Source organism: Odocoileus virginianus, chromosome 1 (assembly GCF_023699985.2).
Source record: "Odocoileus virginianus isolate 20LAN1187 ecotype Illinois chromosome 1, Ovbor_1.2, whole genome shotgun sequence".
NCBI classification, from domain to species: domain Eukaryota; kingdom Metazoa; phylum Chordata; class Mammalia; order Artiodactyla; family Cervidae; genus Odocoileus; species Odocoileus virginianus.
The window spans coordinates 96,584,430-96,602,103 of record NC_069674.1 but is presented as its reverse complement, the minus strand read 5'-3'; the positions used below and the strand labels follow the sequence as shown (position 1 = coordinate 96,602,103).

General features: G+C 38.3%; 1 protein-coding gene across 3 annotated transcripts in view; it reads right to left on the bottom strand.

Annotated features, from left to right (window-relative positions):
- The window catches only part of COL28A1 (collagen type XXVIII alpha 1 chain), a 186,720-nt gene that overhangs the window by 155,328 nt on the left and 13,718 nt on the right, over positions 1 to 17,674 (bottom strand). For all 3 annotated transcript variants that reach the window (XM_020898977.2, XM_020898978.2, XM_070471132.1), the window contains exons 6-11: positions 16,550 to 16,603; positions 14,499 to 14,540; positions 10,088 to 10,114; positions 4,791 to 4,835; positions 2,241 to 2,285; positions 1,148 to 1,201 (exon numbers count right to left, since the gene is read on the bottom strand). In XM_020898977.2, coding sequence (XP_020754636.2) covers positions 1,148 to 1,201; positions 2,241 to 2,285; positions 4,791 to 4,835; positions 10,088 to 10,114; positions 14,499 to 14,540; positions 16,550 to 16,603 — 267 coding nt within the window. The remainder of the gene's footprint in view (positions 1 to 1,147; positions 1,202 to 2,240; positions 2,286 to 4,790; positions 4,836 to 10,087; positions 10,115 to 14,498; positions 14,541 to 16,549; positions 16,604 to 17,674) is intronic.

The window sequence follows — 17,674 nt, the reverse complement described above, 5'->3', positions numbered from 1 at the left end:
CTGGAAAAGACAGTTTCCCCCGCTGAGAAGCTCATTCTGTTTTAATTTGCCAATTAAAACTGCCCTGGGAAATCACGAATTGTCATTATCTCATTAAAAATACTATGTGTGTCCTTCCCTTACCTCTGTCTGAAAAAAGAACACTCAAGTAGCCCATCGGCTCCCCACGACTTAAATTTTAGAGCACCCTTAAAAGATTGGCTTTACCTAGGGTCCTCTGGGGACAGCGTCGTCTGCTCTTATTACTACCATAAATTCTACGGATCTCCAGTCACTAACTCAAAATGTTTACTGGGTATTTATTGTATCTGTGAAATTTTCTAAGCATTGAGAAGAGTTAAAAAGTCACTAAAATGCCTGTTTTCTGTGAATTAATGGCCACTCTCATTGGAAAACAGGACCTTATAAACTGGTCTTTTAAAGATCCTTTCTATCTTTTGGTTCTATCTGACTTTTATTCAACCGCACCCTGGCTGTCTTGTCTGGTTATCTGTGGAATGATGTTACAAGGCTGATACTGAGAGTTGAGATTCAAAGTGTTAGTCACTGAGTCATGTCTGACTCTTTGCAACCCCATGAACCGTAGCCCACCAGGCTCCTCTGTCCATGGAGGAGTGGGTAGCCACTCCCTTCAATCCCAACCCAGGGACTGAACCCTGGTCTCCTGCATTGCAGGCAGATTCTTTACCATCTGAGCCACAGGGTTATATTCTTTCAATTAAAAAGCTTAATTGTTGCTGATATGAAAGTTATAAATTCCCTTCACTTATCAATTGTATACTGAGTTGACATTGCCTGTGGCCAATAGAGTGATTTGAATTGTGTTATTTATTACTACTTTTCAGTTTCTAGTGAGTCATAAAATGACTAAAAGGCAGGAGTAAGATGGAAACACTGCAGAAATTCTGGATAATGGCTTAGATTTAATAATGCCCCTTTGAGTAATATAATAATAATAAATGTAAAACTATGACACTAGCTTCCTACATAGACTTAAACATGATTCTGTGTGTAACACATGCAGATTATTATATTTTCCCAAAGATTCATCCTCAAAGAATCCACAGACTCCTGCTTAAGAAAAACATCACCATCAGTCAACAGGGGAAAGGTACTCTGCCTGTCTATAACCGACAGGTATGGTTACCTTATTGCCTTGAAATCCCTTCGGGCCTGGATCTCCAGGAGGTCCAGCAATGCCCTGCTCCAGGATGAAAACCAAGAATTAGTTCTGCATACAAAAGGCCAACGAGGAATGAATCATTCATGAGGGTCACTAGAGATCCTGGAGTTAGGAACCCAGACTGTCTGACTCAGAGTTAAGTGAAGGTTACACACATGGAGAAATGGGATGAGATAAAATTCCATGTCAAACACACAGCTTCTAAAATAGTACCTAAAGCTGAGAGCGAATATTTATTGATGAGCTGTTCATTTTCTAAACTTGTGCTTCCAACGTTATTCCTGTGCTGGACCACTTTCTGGAAAGATTTTGATTAAACAACTTTTAAAAATATGTATTAATATCCAAGGCATATAACTGAAAATTGGAGTGTCCAATAACCCTTTGATAATAATCAGCTACTGCCCTGCCCTGACACAATTCCAGACCAGAACAAAGAAGATGATGGTTAACAAGATGCCCTCTAGGAAATTGGGGTAAAGGTGTAATTTTCAGTAGACTTTTTGAAATGCTAAAATTAGCACTTCACACATACACACACTCCTCCCATTACAAGTTTAGACAAGGCAAGTCCCCAGACTGGAAAAAAACTGATTCAAATCACTTTCTGGAATCTCTGGGATAAGTCTAAAATAAATGCCTTAAAGAATCATTGCATGTTACTGAGCAGTGACTACTTATGATGGAACAATACAAATGCTGTAATTTAGATAAAATGCACAGCTTTTCCAGCAGCAGTGCAAACATAGGTACATTCTGTTTTCAACTGCTTTGACATTATGCTTTTATCTTCCTCGACCCTAACTTTTTTTTTTTTTTTTTTTAGCTTTTATTCTTTAGCTACTCACTAAGTAGACTCACCTGCGGGTAACTATCTTGAGGGAGCCTGGATTAGTTAGTCAAAATATTAGAGCATGAGTTTTCAAACTTTGTTTCACACTGTGATTACCTGGGAATCTTCTGACTGAATTGGTGGAGGGTACAAGTGGGCGAAGGGGTTTTAAAAGCTTCCTAGGTGATCCTAACACAGACTTAGATTTGGTTTTCATTCCCTTACCTGAATTCCTCTGGGTCCCTTTGGTCCGTTTGGCCCTGGGGATCCCTGTGAAATAAAATTAGTAGTAAGATACTCTAAATATCTGTTTAGTTTGCAGTGATCTTAGGTGGCACAGAAGGGACTTTATTCTCAGTAATGGCCAATCCTCCCAGGTTATCCAAACATCAGATTCATTGTTAACAAAATGATCCTTATTAACAAGCCACCTTGGGTTCCAGCTTTCTTTTAGTAACAAACTCCATGAAACTACAATTTTGGATTAAGTCTTTGCCTATATATATTTGACATTTTGATCAGAATTTTTAAAATATATTTCTTAAGAATTCTTAGAAACCAGTATAGTTTGTGGAATACTGTATTCTTCCAACAAGGCAATATCGGTTAAGTGAGTTTCCACAATGTACACATCTCTCTCTTCCCCATCTTCAGGACATGGAACTTGGCAAAACAGTTTATACTCAATAGTTTTCTAACAAAATACTTCAACATGTTTGTTAACTAGGAAGCCCTTTAAAGTTTCTTTTTATGAAAGTATAATCTAGTCTCTCTTTCTTAGATTTCTACTTTTTTTTTGATTACCAAAATGTAACCTACTTATAATAGTTATACCTTGGCAACTATAGAAAAAAGTAAATTAATGGACAACAATCACACAGAGGCAACTGCTGTTAACATTTTAGGCATATTTTCATACAATATTGTTCCCAATAGGTTTTTTTTCTTTAAATAATTTGATCAAAATGTATATCCAATTTTGTGTCCTACTTATCTGCTCTTCCATTCTATCAAAAATATTTTGCATGTCATTCAAAACTCTTAGTAAAGTGAATAATATCTAAAAATGTGAATCTATCATAATTATAATTACTCATTTCCCTGGTTTTGACATTTAAGTTGTTTCTGATGATTTCTATTGTTAGCAATATTATAGTGAATATCTTTGTGTATAAGTCTTTGTTCAACTTCTGATTTATCCCTAAGGATAATTTCCTAGAAGATGATGATTGGCACGGAGCCTGTAAGCACATTTAAGGCTCTCTCTCACTTTCTTTTGTCTCTCCACATATGGAGAGATAAAGGAATATTTCCTGCATAAAGTATGTTCAGATTTCCATTCTCACTACCTGAGTAGAGAGAATATATCTTCATTTTATAGAATCCCTATCAATAGAGTATTATATATTATTTTATATTTTTAATTTTTATTGCTAAAATATTTTAATGTTTTAAATTTTACTTCTCTGACTGCTTATGTGTTCATTTATTACCCATTTATATTTTCTCTTGTTCTTTGTACATTTTACATGTAAACTTACATGAATTCATTATGTCAATGACACTATATTTCTTTGACTTTAGACATGCCTTTTTTCAGATTTTTCCATCTCTGATATTGGAATACATTATACAATCAATCTCACCTTACATTTATAATTGTCAGTACTTTTCTTTCTTTTTAGCACTGAAAATAATAGGGCATTTAATAATCCCTGGCATCTTGGTCAATGAACTATTTTAAATCTTTGTCAGCCATTTTTATTTCACATAGCCTTTCCAATTATTGTTTGACTTTCATTTTTGTTCTGTGTGTCCCTTCTTCAGTATTTTCAAGTCCATGTCCATCTCCCATTTTCAGTTATTCTCTGGGAAGAATCCATTCATTATCACACCTTTCATTTTTCCCAAAGATAATTACCAAGCCTACATTTTTCAGATTCACCTGGTCCTTTAACTCTACAGTAATTTAAAAGCTTTCAGAAAGTCTCAAGCTACTTTAAGTGTTTAGTTACATAGGCCAGGGTCACTATTTTCTCCTTTCTGCTTACCTTCTGCCTCATTTTCTCTCTTTGACTCTTCCCATAATTAAAAGATGGATATTGAAACACTTTATTATGTTGGTGGCATGCTGTTAACAGTTCTTAACTATAACAGTTCTTAACTACTATTTACTTTCACTCTGTACTTTTTTGGATCCTTTATCATGTTTCAAATACACTCTATTTCTGGTCCATTAAAGAACTCCTTAACATTTTAATACTGTCTCCAGTTTACATACTTTATTCACATTTATTTTCTAATGAAAGATAAATAACTACTCAGTTATCTGTGGTTGGCTGCATTTTCACTTTCAAACTCCTATCTATGTCTAGTTCTTCCATATTATTGAAAAGTAGTTCATTAACTTATTTCATAGAGTTCTTCATTCTGTTTTGGAAGGTGCTTGTTCTCAGGGTTTAATTTACATCTGGAAAACTATTCCACTTTGACCCAATTGGATCTTGAACTGACTTTGCCAGTTAAGTTCCTCTTTCACCATAACATTTGGTGGGCCTGGTGTCAAAGGTTAGGGTGCCGCAGAGGCATGGGGGGGCTCCATTAACTAAAGTTAGGGGTGGCTTTGTTTTCTGCTTCGTGTTTCACAGATGTGAAAATTGAATGGGTGACTCTCTAATTCCAGTAGCGAGAGCAACATGCTTCCCAGGATTTCCTCTTAACGAAATTCAGCCCCAGAGATCACAGCTGTTAACATTTTAAAAGCATGTTCCTTACTTTGTCACCCTTTATTCCGGGTTTACCACATTCTCCACGTTCACCCTAAAAAATAAATACACAAGATAAAGAAGACAGTCATTCAGTGTTAGGATTCTTTTAATAAGATTCCCAGCAGAATCTTATGACATGAGCAGTCTGATGAATTAAACACAATTTTACCCTCAATACTCTGGGTTTGTTTGGGCATTGAACTCTGAAAATTTTATCCTTGAGTCATTCCTAACTTGACAGAATCAAATTAGTAATATCACCTAATGAGGCTTCACATTTTTGAGAGATGGATGAAATTAAGAGGAATGAAACTAAGGCTTAATAAGCATCTACGATATAACATATGCCCTTTGCATATATGTGATTTAATTGAATTCACATTACAGTCCAATGATGTTAGTTTTGCCGTTCCTTTTTTTTTTTTTGCAATTTGATTGTTAGATGTCTTTTTTTATTGACGTATAGTTGACTTGCAATATTAGATTTGTTTCAAGTGTACAAGATAATGACTCAACATTTTTGTAGGTTACATACCATCTATATTCCCTGTGCTAGATATTACATCCATGTGACTTATTTCTTTTATAACTGGCAGTTTATACCTCCTAATCCCCTTCACTTTTATCTTATTTTATACATGAGGAAACTTAAGCTCAATAAGATAACTTCACTCCATCATTGAGCTAGTAAAGAAGAGTCAAGGTCTGAAACCAGGTCTACTCAGACTCAGAGACCCTGTTCTTTCCACAATACTACATGCTCTGGCCTGAGCACAAACTTTGATCAATTAGTAGTGTTTGCCTAGAAATCTGTGAGAAGAAGGTTCTAGAACATGTTCTGACTTGCAGAGAAGGGAGCCATGATGGATGAGCAAGGTCTGCTGTGAGAGAGAGAGAGGGTCAGGGGTGGTGGCAAGGGTGCTATATACTTTCCCTCACCTCAGCCTACAGTCCCACCTTTCCTGGAATATTAATGGGGAAAAAAATTAACATTTAAAGGATGCTTTACTGTTTACTATTAGCGTTATTTTACAGACATTATCTCAGTTAATCTGACATTGATGTAAATCATTTAAATCACTGATGTAAATCTTTAATCATTTAATAATGTAAATCATGTCTGAGGTAGATAGTATTAGCCCAGTCTCACAGAATGAAAATTTGTGATTTAAATGTAACTTACTCAGACAGAATGAGAACTGGGGCCTCTGAATACTAATCCATTATATCAGACTTCTAAGACTTTTAATAATTAGAATTTAAAAGTAGCAAAGTCAATTAGAAAAACAACTAAAGTTAGAATTTTCAAAGTGTGTTCACATATATATTTATTTATTCTGAGCCTCCAAAAGATTCATATTTTTAAGAGAAGGCATTTCTGTTGGGGAGGTTAAGTGATTTACATCAATGTTCATGCCAGCCAATGGACATTAGGGCACTCTTAATCCAGTGCCCTCACTACTAGTTTCTGTTTCTGCTGCTGTTTTATTATCTCTATGCTGCTCTAGAGCATGCATCTTGAACCGCTAATACACGATGATGTAAGCAACTTATGCTAGCATGAACATCACTGCCCTGCTTCCTTCATTAAGAAAATCTTGCTATGAAAATGTCAGCTAAACTAAACAGGATGTTTAGTGATACAGTGGATTTATATTCTGCTGCAAGCTTCAGCTCATCACAAAATAGCAACAGTTTGCAGACTGATAGCCAACCAAAGACCACACTTTGCTCTAAGAAGGGAAAATGATAATTGTGACCACCAATTATGGATGCAGAGTGTGTGCCAAAATTCTTGATATTATTGCTGATCCCCACAACAGCCTTGCAAGGCATATATGTCTCCATTCATCACAAGGAAAATGAGGCTCAGACAGATTAAGCAGCTTGTCCATGACCACAACCTTGAGTCTGTTAGACACCCAAGTCCTTGTTCTTCTTCAACCACCCAGAGCTGAACAGTTGCCATGGTCTGCAAGTTACCCTCCACTAACCTGACACTTCTGCCTGGGGTTCTGCCTGGGATATTGCTGGCATCTGCAGCAGGCAAGAGGGAGGTACAATTTTTAGATCCAACTATGCCTCTATTCAGAAGCAATCTGTCCTCTCTCCCCATCATATTGTGAGTCAGCCTGACCCAGGAAAAACTGAGCTTTCCCTGAAAACAAGCTGAACATTTATTTCTCAATGCAAATGGAAAATCACTCTTGTAGAATCAATTAGAAAGCAATTAATTTATTGTTGTGGAGTAAAATGTGTGGAAATAAATATGAGTGGAAATAAAATGAGTCAACTACCAAAATATAAAACAGAAAAGTACTGTAAATACACTCAAAATTCTTTTGGCTAAAAACTCACATTCCATTTGTCCAGACAGATTTGTTAGCTATAGGGTCCTGAGAGGCAGCATTGGTTTGGGGGCAGATTCCCTTCAATGAAATGCTGTATTCATGTTATTTGCTCTGCGAAGGCATTTTCTTCTTTGGTGGGCTCAGTAATCCCTGCAGAATGGTCACAGTTTTACAGAGTTCCTGAGAGCAAGCACTTCAGAAAACTCTGAACAGATTAGCTCTGTTCCTAGCCTCCAATTTCTAATGCTCCTTCTCCTGGTGAGATTCTGGCTTGAATGTGGATAGTTCAGGGTCCTTTCGCTCTGACATCTTGTGTTTTCCAAACAAGGGCCCCTCCAGTGAACTTATTATTCTCCAGAAGTTTAAGTAAATCTTTTCCAAAAAAAATAGAGAGTTTCCTGGTGTTGATAATTAACATATTGTATAAATCAAGATGGCACCATGGAGAAGTTTCTTCAGCTCCATATATTTAGGACAATTTAGTTAATGTTACTCGCTCAGTCATGTCTGACTCTTTCTGACCCCATGAACTGTAACCCACCAGGTTCCTCTCTCCATGGGATTCTCCAGGCGAGAATACTGGAGTGGGTTGCCAGTTCCTATTCCAGGGGATCTTCCCGACCCAGGTATCCAGTCCACATTTCTTGCACCTCCTTCATTGGCAGACAGGTTCTTTACCATCTGAGCCACCAGGGAAGCCCATTTAGCACAATTATTTACATCCATGAAACTTTCTTAACATTCCCATCCTTTGATTTGTTTCCTGTCTCTTTATAATAGAATCATTTATTTATAGACCAGCTAATAATTTACAGTACATTTTCACATACATTATTCTGTTTGACTTTCCAATCACCCTGTAAATTGTTTGTTTAGTCATAAGCCATGCCTGACTCTTTTGAGACCCCATGGACTGTAGCCCACCAGACTCCTCTGTCCATGGGATTTCCCAGGCAATAATAGAGGAATGGGTTGCCATGTCCTTCTCCAGGGGATCTTCCTGACCCAGGAATTGAACCCACATCCCCTGCATTGGCAGGTGGATTTTTTTTAACCACTGAACCACAGAGAAAGCCTGATAAATTAGGGAGGCCTGCACTGATCAGTTCTATACAAATGAAAAAAACAGACATTCTAAGATATCGAGTTGTCCATGTTCCTTTGGCAAAGTACAGAATCATGGCATTTCTTACACTCTTCCCCTTTAAGGCCTAACATTTCCAGTTTAGGAATATATTTATTTGCTTGTCTGTAGGTTTAACTCTAATGTTTATAAGGGCCCTGGGGCAAGAGTGGAAGCAGAGACCCACATACCATATATCTAAGTAGCTGAAAGTTCCACGTCAAGCTAATAAACTAGGACTGTTCTAACTTCCTTTCTTGACAAATGAACCTACAAAAGGAGTAAAAAGTTAAAGGAGTTTTGGAATTCCTCAGAGGTCCATGTGGGAGACCTATGCCCACGACCTATCAGTGTGTGTCTGTGAAGGTGCCCCAAGCAGCATAACAAAGCCCCCTCTATGGGCCCCTCCTGCCCCAACAAAGCTTCCATTTGATTTCCCTCAGGGCTAGGAAGACAATGGACACGGGAAAGAGGTTTGTGTGAGCCTTTGAAGCAGGCTCAGGTCATTTTGCAGGGTCTTCTAGGGTGTTAGATACCCAAAGTATGATCCGGGAGAAGGGGGCATGGGCCTCTCACCCTGCAGACTCCTGGTTCCATCATGAGTGTGGAGGTTGGAGGGGACCCAGAACAGGACCCTCTAATGCAGGCCTTGGCACTTCCCTGGTGACCCAGATGGTAAAGAATCTGCCTGCAATGTGGGACACCCAGGTTCAATCCCTGGATCGGCAAGATCCCCTAGCTACGGAAGATCCCCTGGCTACCCACTCTAGTATCCTTGCCTGGAGAATTCCTTGGACAAAGGAGCCTGGTGGCCTATAGTCATGGGGTCATAGAGAGTCAGACACGACTAAGTGACTAACACTTTCACTTGCCCAAGTCTGAGGGTTTTAGGACAGAATGAATGATAATGACATGTTCTGATTTTGAATAGCCTATCTGACCATAGAGAGCATATAATAATAGCAGCATAAACTTAAGAATGAACAAGTGAACACTCAAAGATTCCTGAGCCCCAGTCTAACACATTCATTTCTTTTGAATCATTTGATGTCATAATTTGTAATTTTCAAATAATCATAAAATAATCTAACAACTTATAACCTTTGTTTGTCAAATTCACTCCTCCTGCAAGTTCTACCTAGATGATTGGCTAAATGAAATAAGTAGTTCTTTACGGTTTAAGCAGGATGATCCACCCTCTTTCCCCCAGTAGAGGGTCTTATGTCTGCATTTCATAGGAAGCTAAGTGCCAAGGCACTAGCCTAATTGTAGTATTGCTATATCCTTTTGTACATAGAAACTTTGGGGCTGGATCCTTGTGATGCATGGTTGTAAAAGTCAGGATTCTCTACTGAAGGCAATTCAATTTTGCAGGGCTAAGAGAGACTGGATTCTAATCTCAGGAATCTTGGGTACCTTCCATTCTTTATAGCATATACCAATATCTTAAGTTCTATTATTAGTTTATGTTAACAGAGTTAAAAATGTACTTAGGAATTTGAGAATCCAGACTTCCAAAGATAAGGGAAAATAACTTTTATTAAGTATATAAATGGGCTTCCCTAGTAGCATAGACAGTAAAGCATCTGCCTGCAATACGGGAGACCTGGGTTCAATCCCTGGGTTGGGAAGATCCCCTGGAGAAGGAAATGGCAACCCACTCCAGTATTCTTGCCTGGAGAATCCCATGGACAGAGGAGCCTGGTGGGCTACAGTTCACGGGATCGCAAAGAGTCGGACATGACTAAGTGACAAACACACACACACGAATATATAAATACAGTTATGTTTCTGTTTTTCTTTATGAAATTCTATTTGTTACCAACTTACCTTCTCACCCTTGTACCCAGGGATTCCCTAATTAAAAAAGAAAAGTAGAATATGATATTAGAAGGCATAGTTGGAGGAAGTATCTGATGTTTTTCATTTATAAAGTATAACAAAGCACATTTGTACAGTCTTGGAGAGTAAGACCACATAAAGATAAGCTCGTTCACTTGTCTTTGCTCTTAGGGAATGTGCATATAGTAGAGGGGAGAAAAGAACCTATGTTTCCTTTTATTATATCCTATTCTTAGTTCCACATATTTCTTTCAAACCCAATTTCTTACCCTTTGGCCTGAAGCTAAAGGAAAGACTATACACTGAAACTCACAGTAGCAGTGATGACCTATAATGGTCCTTTCAAAATTGTTATATTGACTTTTAAACTACGAACTCTCACAGCTGAGAATGTTCTATGGAGACTGTTAGAGAAATTGGCTTTGAAAACGAGTTGAGATAATGACCTTTAAAATGCCCGTAAATATTTATATCCATTTAGGTCCTCCTTTCAAATTCAGTCTCGAATATAGAACATCAAGGAAATGAACGGTTCCTTTGTCAACCCTGGTGAGACAGTGACCTTTAAGTTACTATATTTTATCCCACACTAAATAAGGGGCCAGCGATTCAGCAGCTCTTATGTGTCACTCTTGGGAACCTTGCACAGCCTTCTCCGTTGGGTCACTGCCCACAGTCCTTTAAGTAACACGATGCTGAATTTTAACCTGATTGGGAAATTACCAGCCTTAAGCAACACCAAGTCTTTAATTGGATCAAGTGTCTTTTTCACACAACTATAGTTTCCAAGTATAAAAATAGAATTGTAAGATATATTTTTAAGTGAGCTGGAGAAACCAGTGGAATAAACAAGATGTGAGTGTAGTTACATGTGAGTCAGAGTACAAAATTTTGTTCCGTAGGAATTTTTTACCAAAGATAAAAAGGAAAACTTTAGGAAATAAATAGCACTTCTCTCCAAATGTGCAGTCACTGAGAAATTGAAGAGTAAAACTAGAAGAAAAAAAAAAAAAAAAGGAAATGTTACAGTACAATGTAATCCATGTCGGAAATGCTTATTCACATAAATGGTTTAAGGTTTAGTGTAGTGCTTAAACTTAAAGGCCATAGTTAAACTGGTGTTCTTTATAAAAAACAATTCATGTTTTGCAGCACTAAAAAAAGACTGGACTTCCCATCTCAGGAATCTTGGGTGATCTGCATCCCTTCTAACCCACTATCATATTTAAAATCCTGTCATTATTTTATGTTCAGAGAGGTAAGATTGTATTTAGGAAGGAAACAATACAGTTAACAAGAATAAAGGAATATTATTTTTTATAGTATAATTTTTTTCCTGTTTTATTTTCTTGGTTTTTTGTTTGTTTTCTTTTTAGTTTTTTCCCTGAAATCTCTGATTTCACTTACTAGTTTTAAAATACTCAAATTTAAGACAGTCTACACCGTGCTCATTGGTCTCTGCAAAATTTGCTTCTGACTTTCCTATTTCTATTAACGGGACCATCATATTTCAGATCATACAGAAATCAAAAGTTTATAATCATCTTTTCTCTCTACTTGCCCCTTCCATTCTTTTAATCCAACCAATTAAAATTCTCCAACAGCTTCCAGGGCACTTAGTTTCATACAGAGCTTCTTGTTTTTTGATAATTACACCTTTGTGTATAATCAATTTGGTTTTGTTTTTTTTGGCCTCACCACGGGAACTTTTCTTGGCCGGGGATTGAACCCATGCCTCATGCAATGGAAGCACAGAAGTCTCCATGGAACATCCTCAGCTGTGAGAGTTCATAGTTTAAAAGTCAGTATATGAGCCAGAGGGATGGGATAGGGAGGGAGGTGGGAGGGGGGTTCAGGATGGGGAATACATGTACACTCATGGCGGACTCAAGGCAATGTATGGCAAAACCAATACAATATTGTAAAGTAAAAGTAATTAATTAATTAAAAAATAAGAAAACAAACAAAAAACAAAGAAAAGTCAGTATAACAATTTTGAAAGGTCATCACTGCTACAGTGAGTTTCAGTGTATAGTCTCTCTTTTAGCTTCGGGCCAAAGGGTAAGAAATTGGGTTTGAAAAAATATGTGGAACTAAGAATAGAATAGAATAAAAGGAAACATAGGTCCTTTTCTTCTCTCTACTCTGGACCTTCAGGTAGGTCCCAGAGCCCTGAGTTACAAATCGAGGCCCATGTGATCTAGCCCCCGCCTACCTCACAGCCTCATCTCCTACCCCCACTCTCTTTCCTCAAGCTCTGGCTGTCTCCCCATTTCCTGGGCCCACCAAGCTTCTTCCACCCCAGAGCCTTTGTACCTACTGCTCTTTCTGCCTAGGAACCCACGTGACCTTGTTTTGTATTTTCATCAGCGATGCGATGGTTGGATGGCGTCACTGACTCAATGGACATGAGTTTGAGCAAGCTCCGGGAGTTGGTGATGGACAGGGAGGCCTGGCATGCTGCAGTCCATGGGGTCGCAAAGAGTCGGACAGGACTAAGAGACGGAACTGAACCTTCTCCCTGACTGGAATTCTTATTCACTGATTCGCCTATTGATTGCCTCCTGCTGTGTGAACACTTCATGAAACATGATCTTTCTACCTTGCTCACCTCCATTTACCCGGCACCCAGTATAGGGCCCAGCACATAGCATGTGCTAAGTAAATCCTGTTGAACAATTGAGGTAGAGCTAGTCACCACATCCCCACATTTCTGCACCTTCGTGGTTCTCACAGTGTTCCCCTCCTTTCTGTTTTGTCATCACTGTAGCTCAGTTCTGTCCCATATAACATGAGCCACATATGGCATTTTCAACTCCTTCATAGCCACTTAAAAATTGCAAGAACTAATGGGTGAAATTAATTTTTTAATAATATGTTTTATGTCTCCTAACAGGTCAGAATACTGTCATGTTAACACATGATCAATATTAAAAAATTATCAGTGAGATATTTGCTTTTTTTCTGATACTAAGTCATCAAAATTCAGTGTGTGGTTCATTCCGCCAGCACACCTCCCCTCCGGCTTGCCTGTCTTGACTGCCGGTTAAGTACACATGGCCAGTGACTCACATGGGCCAGAGCAGCTCTAGCTAATTAACATCCCTGTTACTTCTTATGCAGCCTGTAGCAACAAACCTCTTCAAAGTACACTCTCTGCTGATCCCCACTTCAGTTTTGCTTTTAGAGCCAGGCCAAAATAATCTAAAACCACAGCTCTGGGGTCATGTGCCTCATCTAAAATCACAAGGGGAGTCCATCACCCAGCAAAGCCCAGCCTTCAGGCATCAGGGACCACCCACTCTGACCTCTAGACTGTGTCTGCCAGGGCCCCGGTTCACCATCCCTCACTCATTGCCCTCCCCTTGGCTGCTGCTCACAGCACTCTCCAGCTGGAATGCCTGCCCATCCACCTTCCAGTCTGTCTTTATCTGACCTGGTCCTTCACTCGTGAGGGCTCATCCCATAGAACCTACCCTGATAGCTCCAGTCTTCTCTGAATGCCCATTAGATATAATATTTGATGCATGAAATTTTTTATAATGTTTTGATGTTCTGCTTCATATTACAGCTGTTTTACCTCTCCTCTGAGATAATGGATTTTCCTGAAAATAAGTACTTTGTCTTAATTTTATTTTCATTAACAGTATGCTTTATACATAGAACATACCTAAAAAGTCTTGCCTGAATGGATAACAAATTGCTGAAGGAATTTCCATTGAGATTATCAAGCTTTCTATCAGATTTCTCATGACATTGATTAAAAACGCCAAGAGAAGCATTTTTCAAACCTCCAGGTCTGAGTCCTGGGCTTTTTCATCCAAGCGGACTATCTGAGAGAGAAACATAACACAGCTTCTCTTAAGTTCCTGTATACCTCTCTGTTATTTGCTACACCACTGCAGTCCTCCCGGAAAATGCAAAAGAAGAAATGTAATTATTTCTCAGCTGTACAGTCTCTGACATCATCTAATTTTAGGGATGATAAGTCAACCAGAATGATCTCTTCTTTTACCTGTAGAATTAGATTTACAAAACCATAGTTGAGATGATGTAATTCTTAGGCTCCCGGGATCTTTAATCTTTTTATTTTTTATAAAAATCACAAGAAGCAAAGCAAAATATTTTTCTCATTTGAGCTTTTCACAAATCTCAAATTGAGCATCAAGGGGTGTCATGTGGTGAAGCACTCTGTCCCATCCTCACTCCTTTTGGACAGAGTATTTTCTCCTCACATTGCAGCTTCTGAGATCACAATCTATCTGACTGCCTGTCTGAGCCATCCAGAGCACATGTAGACATAAATCATTTTTGCACTGCGGGGGTCAAAATGATCCATTACCGAATCTTAGCATCCTGAAATTACTTTCTTAGGAAGGCATTTCAGTCGTGTACATACCCCTGGGCCTCTTTCTCCAGGTTCCCCTTTTTGAGCATCACCCTGTGACAAGGAAAAATTCAGTCAAAATTCCACAGCCCTGCAGAGCAAGTGATTGCTCAATAAAATGCACTCTTCAGAATTCCCAGATTGATAGGTCAACCCAATGAGGAAAGTATCTTTGACCTTGACCACTGACTGACCTTCTCACCATGCAGTCTCAGGAAGAAGACAGCAGCTCAGATAGCCTTTGCCCTTTGAAGTGAAGCCAGATGTATAGGGTGCAGAATCCAGGTATGTTTTCACAGCGCAAGCTGAGACTCGCATGCTAGTTTAACAACACGGCCGTTGTTCTCAAATAGACCATTGTACCCTCTCGGAGCCAGCCACTCTGGCTTTTCTCCAAGGGGCTTTGGAATGTTTTCCAAAATGTCCTTAAGAGTGATTGCTTGATTTCAGCAAGACTTAGGAAAATATATTATGTGGCACAAGATTACAAGCCAAATAAATGAAATGGTCACAAAGACTTACAACAGGTATTTAACAAAACAAAAAGAAGACGTGATGGCATTAATTCAGATCCGTAAAAAGTGGGTGAGTGTAGGGGTGTGAGTGTGTGTGTGTTGTAAAGCCACCCAAGAATACGTTCCCTCTCTTTGGCAAGCAAGCAATTGGCAAAAATGCTTTCATGCATCTAACTTATTATATTTTTCATTAACTCCCTAAACCTATTCTCAGAAATGGAGTTACTGGGATTAAAATTTTGAGTATTTGAATGCTTTTTATGTAGTGCCTAGCTGCTTCCCAAAATGTTTGTGTTTGTGCCAAGTTACCCTTGCAATGAAGAAGAAAGTAGTTTCAGCACCATATTGCTAGTTATTATTGTTTTAATATTGCTGTTAGTTGCTTTAAGAAACTTTTTAAAATTTAAAATACAGAAAAAAACAATGTGAACTAGGTATGAACTGTGTGAACTTCCCTCCACCCCCCACTCCAAAACAACCCAAGAGCCTTGGAGTCCAAAGTTTCTAAAATGTGAACAATTAGTATTAAAGGGCACCTCATTGTCAGTCTTTAAATTTCATCCATTATCCAGTGAAATTAGACATTTTTCTATTTCTTTATTCACTGGATTTATTTCCTCTCTTGAAAACAGTTTGTGTCTTTTGACCATTTAATTATTCATTTCTCACCTATTTTGTAAAATCATTATGCATTATAGCAGGGCTTCCCAGGTGGTGCTTGTGGTAAAGAATCCTGCCAATGCAGGTGACTAAGAGACACGGGTTTGATTCCTGCATCAGGAAGATCCCCTAGAGGAGGAAATGACAACCCACTCCAGCATTCTTGCCTGGAGAATCCCATGGACAGAGGAACCTGGTGGGCTACAGTTCATAGGGTCACAAAGAGTCAGACACACCTGAAGTGGCTTAGGACATCAGAAAGATGCATTATAGCAATTATCTCCATGTCCATGGTATTTGACATAAATATTTCCATACATGTCTTCCTCTTTATTTTAATTATTGTTTTTCATTAAATACAATTTTTCTTTAAATTTTCACATGGTTACATTTGCTAATCTCTCTCCTATGATTCCATCTGTTCTCTTGAAAGACCATCCCAACAATGATATAATTTTTTAAATCAAAGATTTTTTTTTGGATGGCACACAAAGAAAAGAATTAAGGAATTCGTAAAGTAGTTTTAACTCTTAAAACTCAAGTGCCAACAGCAATGTGTTTTGGAATATGTATTAGTGATTCATGAAACATTGTAGTAGTCAGTTTAGGCCACCATTATTTGAGAATGAGTTTCTCTTTATTCACCTCCCTAGGTTTCCTGAATTTATTGACTGAAATGGCCATATGCTCCTCTGAATTTGTAAATACAAGCTTACACAAGCCAGACAGATAATGCAGGAAGCAAACAGCCTGTATTCTTCACAAGAATCATCAGATTTATTTTTTGGCATTGGCATAAAGTACAATATTTGTTTTCTTAATTTTTGTTCCTTAAGTAGAACTAGAAGGAGATACATTGGTTTAAAGAAAAGCTGTTTAGTCATTTACCGGATTTCCTTTTGGTCCTCGCTCACCTTTGATACCTGGGTTTCCATGTGTACCCTGAAGGCAAAGGGGAAAAAGATTACATGGAACAGACGTTCTATTAATTTCCTACACCTTACAGCAATTTCTTATAAGCTTCATCCCATAAAATGAGAGAAGATTATAAAAACAAAACTTGCCTACCAAGCAGAGATTCAACTCTGCTTACCCTTACTACACACCGGGAAGATGGCACAGTCACGGATAGGCAGATTCTCTAGATTTGCTCAAAAAAAGATAATGTCTCTCTTTTCCTGATATCCAAGGGAGAGTTTCAAAAGATAGGATAAGAGAGGTCTTCAGTTTTTTTCCAGACAGGCATTTTATTTTCGTATTCTTAAATCACCAAAAATCTCACTCTTCTGTGAACTGGTTTTGGGAACACTCAATAAATGCTAAATGACATAGTTCTATGGCTGTGGACTGACAGGCTACAGGTTCTATAGGAACTGAGCATTCCAAAGAGTCAGACACGGCTGAGTGGATATGCTCACATGTACACATATGGCTATCCCTATAAAAACATGGTGCAGTAATCTCTTCCAACAATATTGAGTGACTGAAATGGTCAGATTAGCTTAGCAACTGTAAGTTTTCTGACTGTTTATTCTAAAACATAATTGAATATCCCAAGCAAACCTTCCCTGCTCATTTCTTGCTGTAACAAGTATAAGCTAAGACTGCATAGGAAGGAGAAGTTAAACCTCTGCCTTGACCAAAATCAGGTTTTGCTGACTGCCACATTTTCGTGTGATGTATCTAGTGTGTATTTTGAAGAAAAAATATTAAAAAGACAAACATTCTCTCTTTCTGATGCCTTGATTGGTAGAATGATTTGAAAACGTATAGGTTTTGGACCCAAGACTCAGAAGAAAATGTGTCCGAGTCTAAGAAATTTACTGTATGCATTTCTCTCCTTGCCCCCAAATGCAAGTGTCAGTTCAAAAACATTATTCATGCATTTTTGTGAAGTGTCTCCTCTGGGCTCTTGACCTCTAAGGTCTGAAATCACAGAAGAAAATGAAAAACTGAAGGAGCATCATGGAGGTCTCTAAAAGCCTGTGTTAAAGAAATGTCTAACATCTCCAG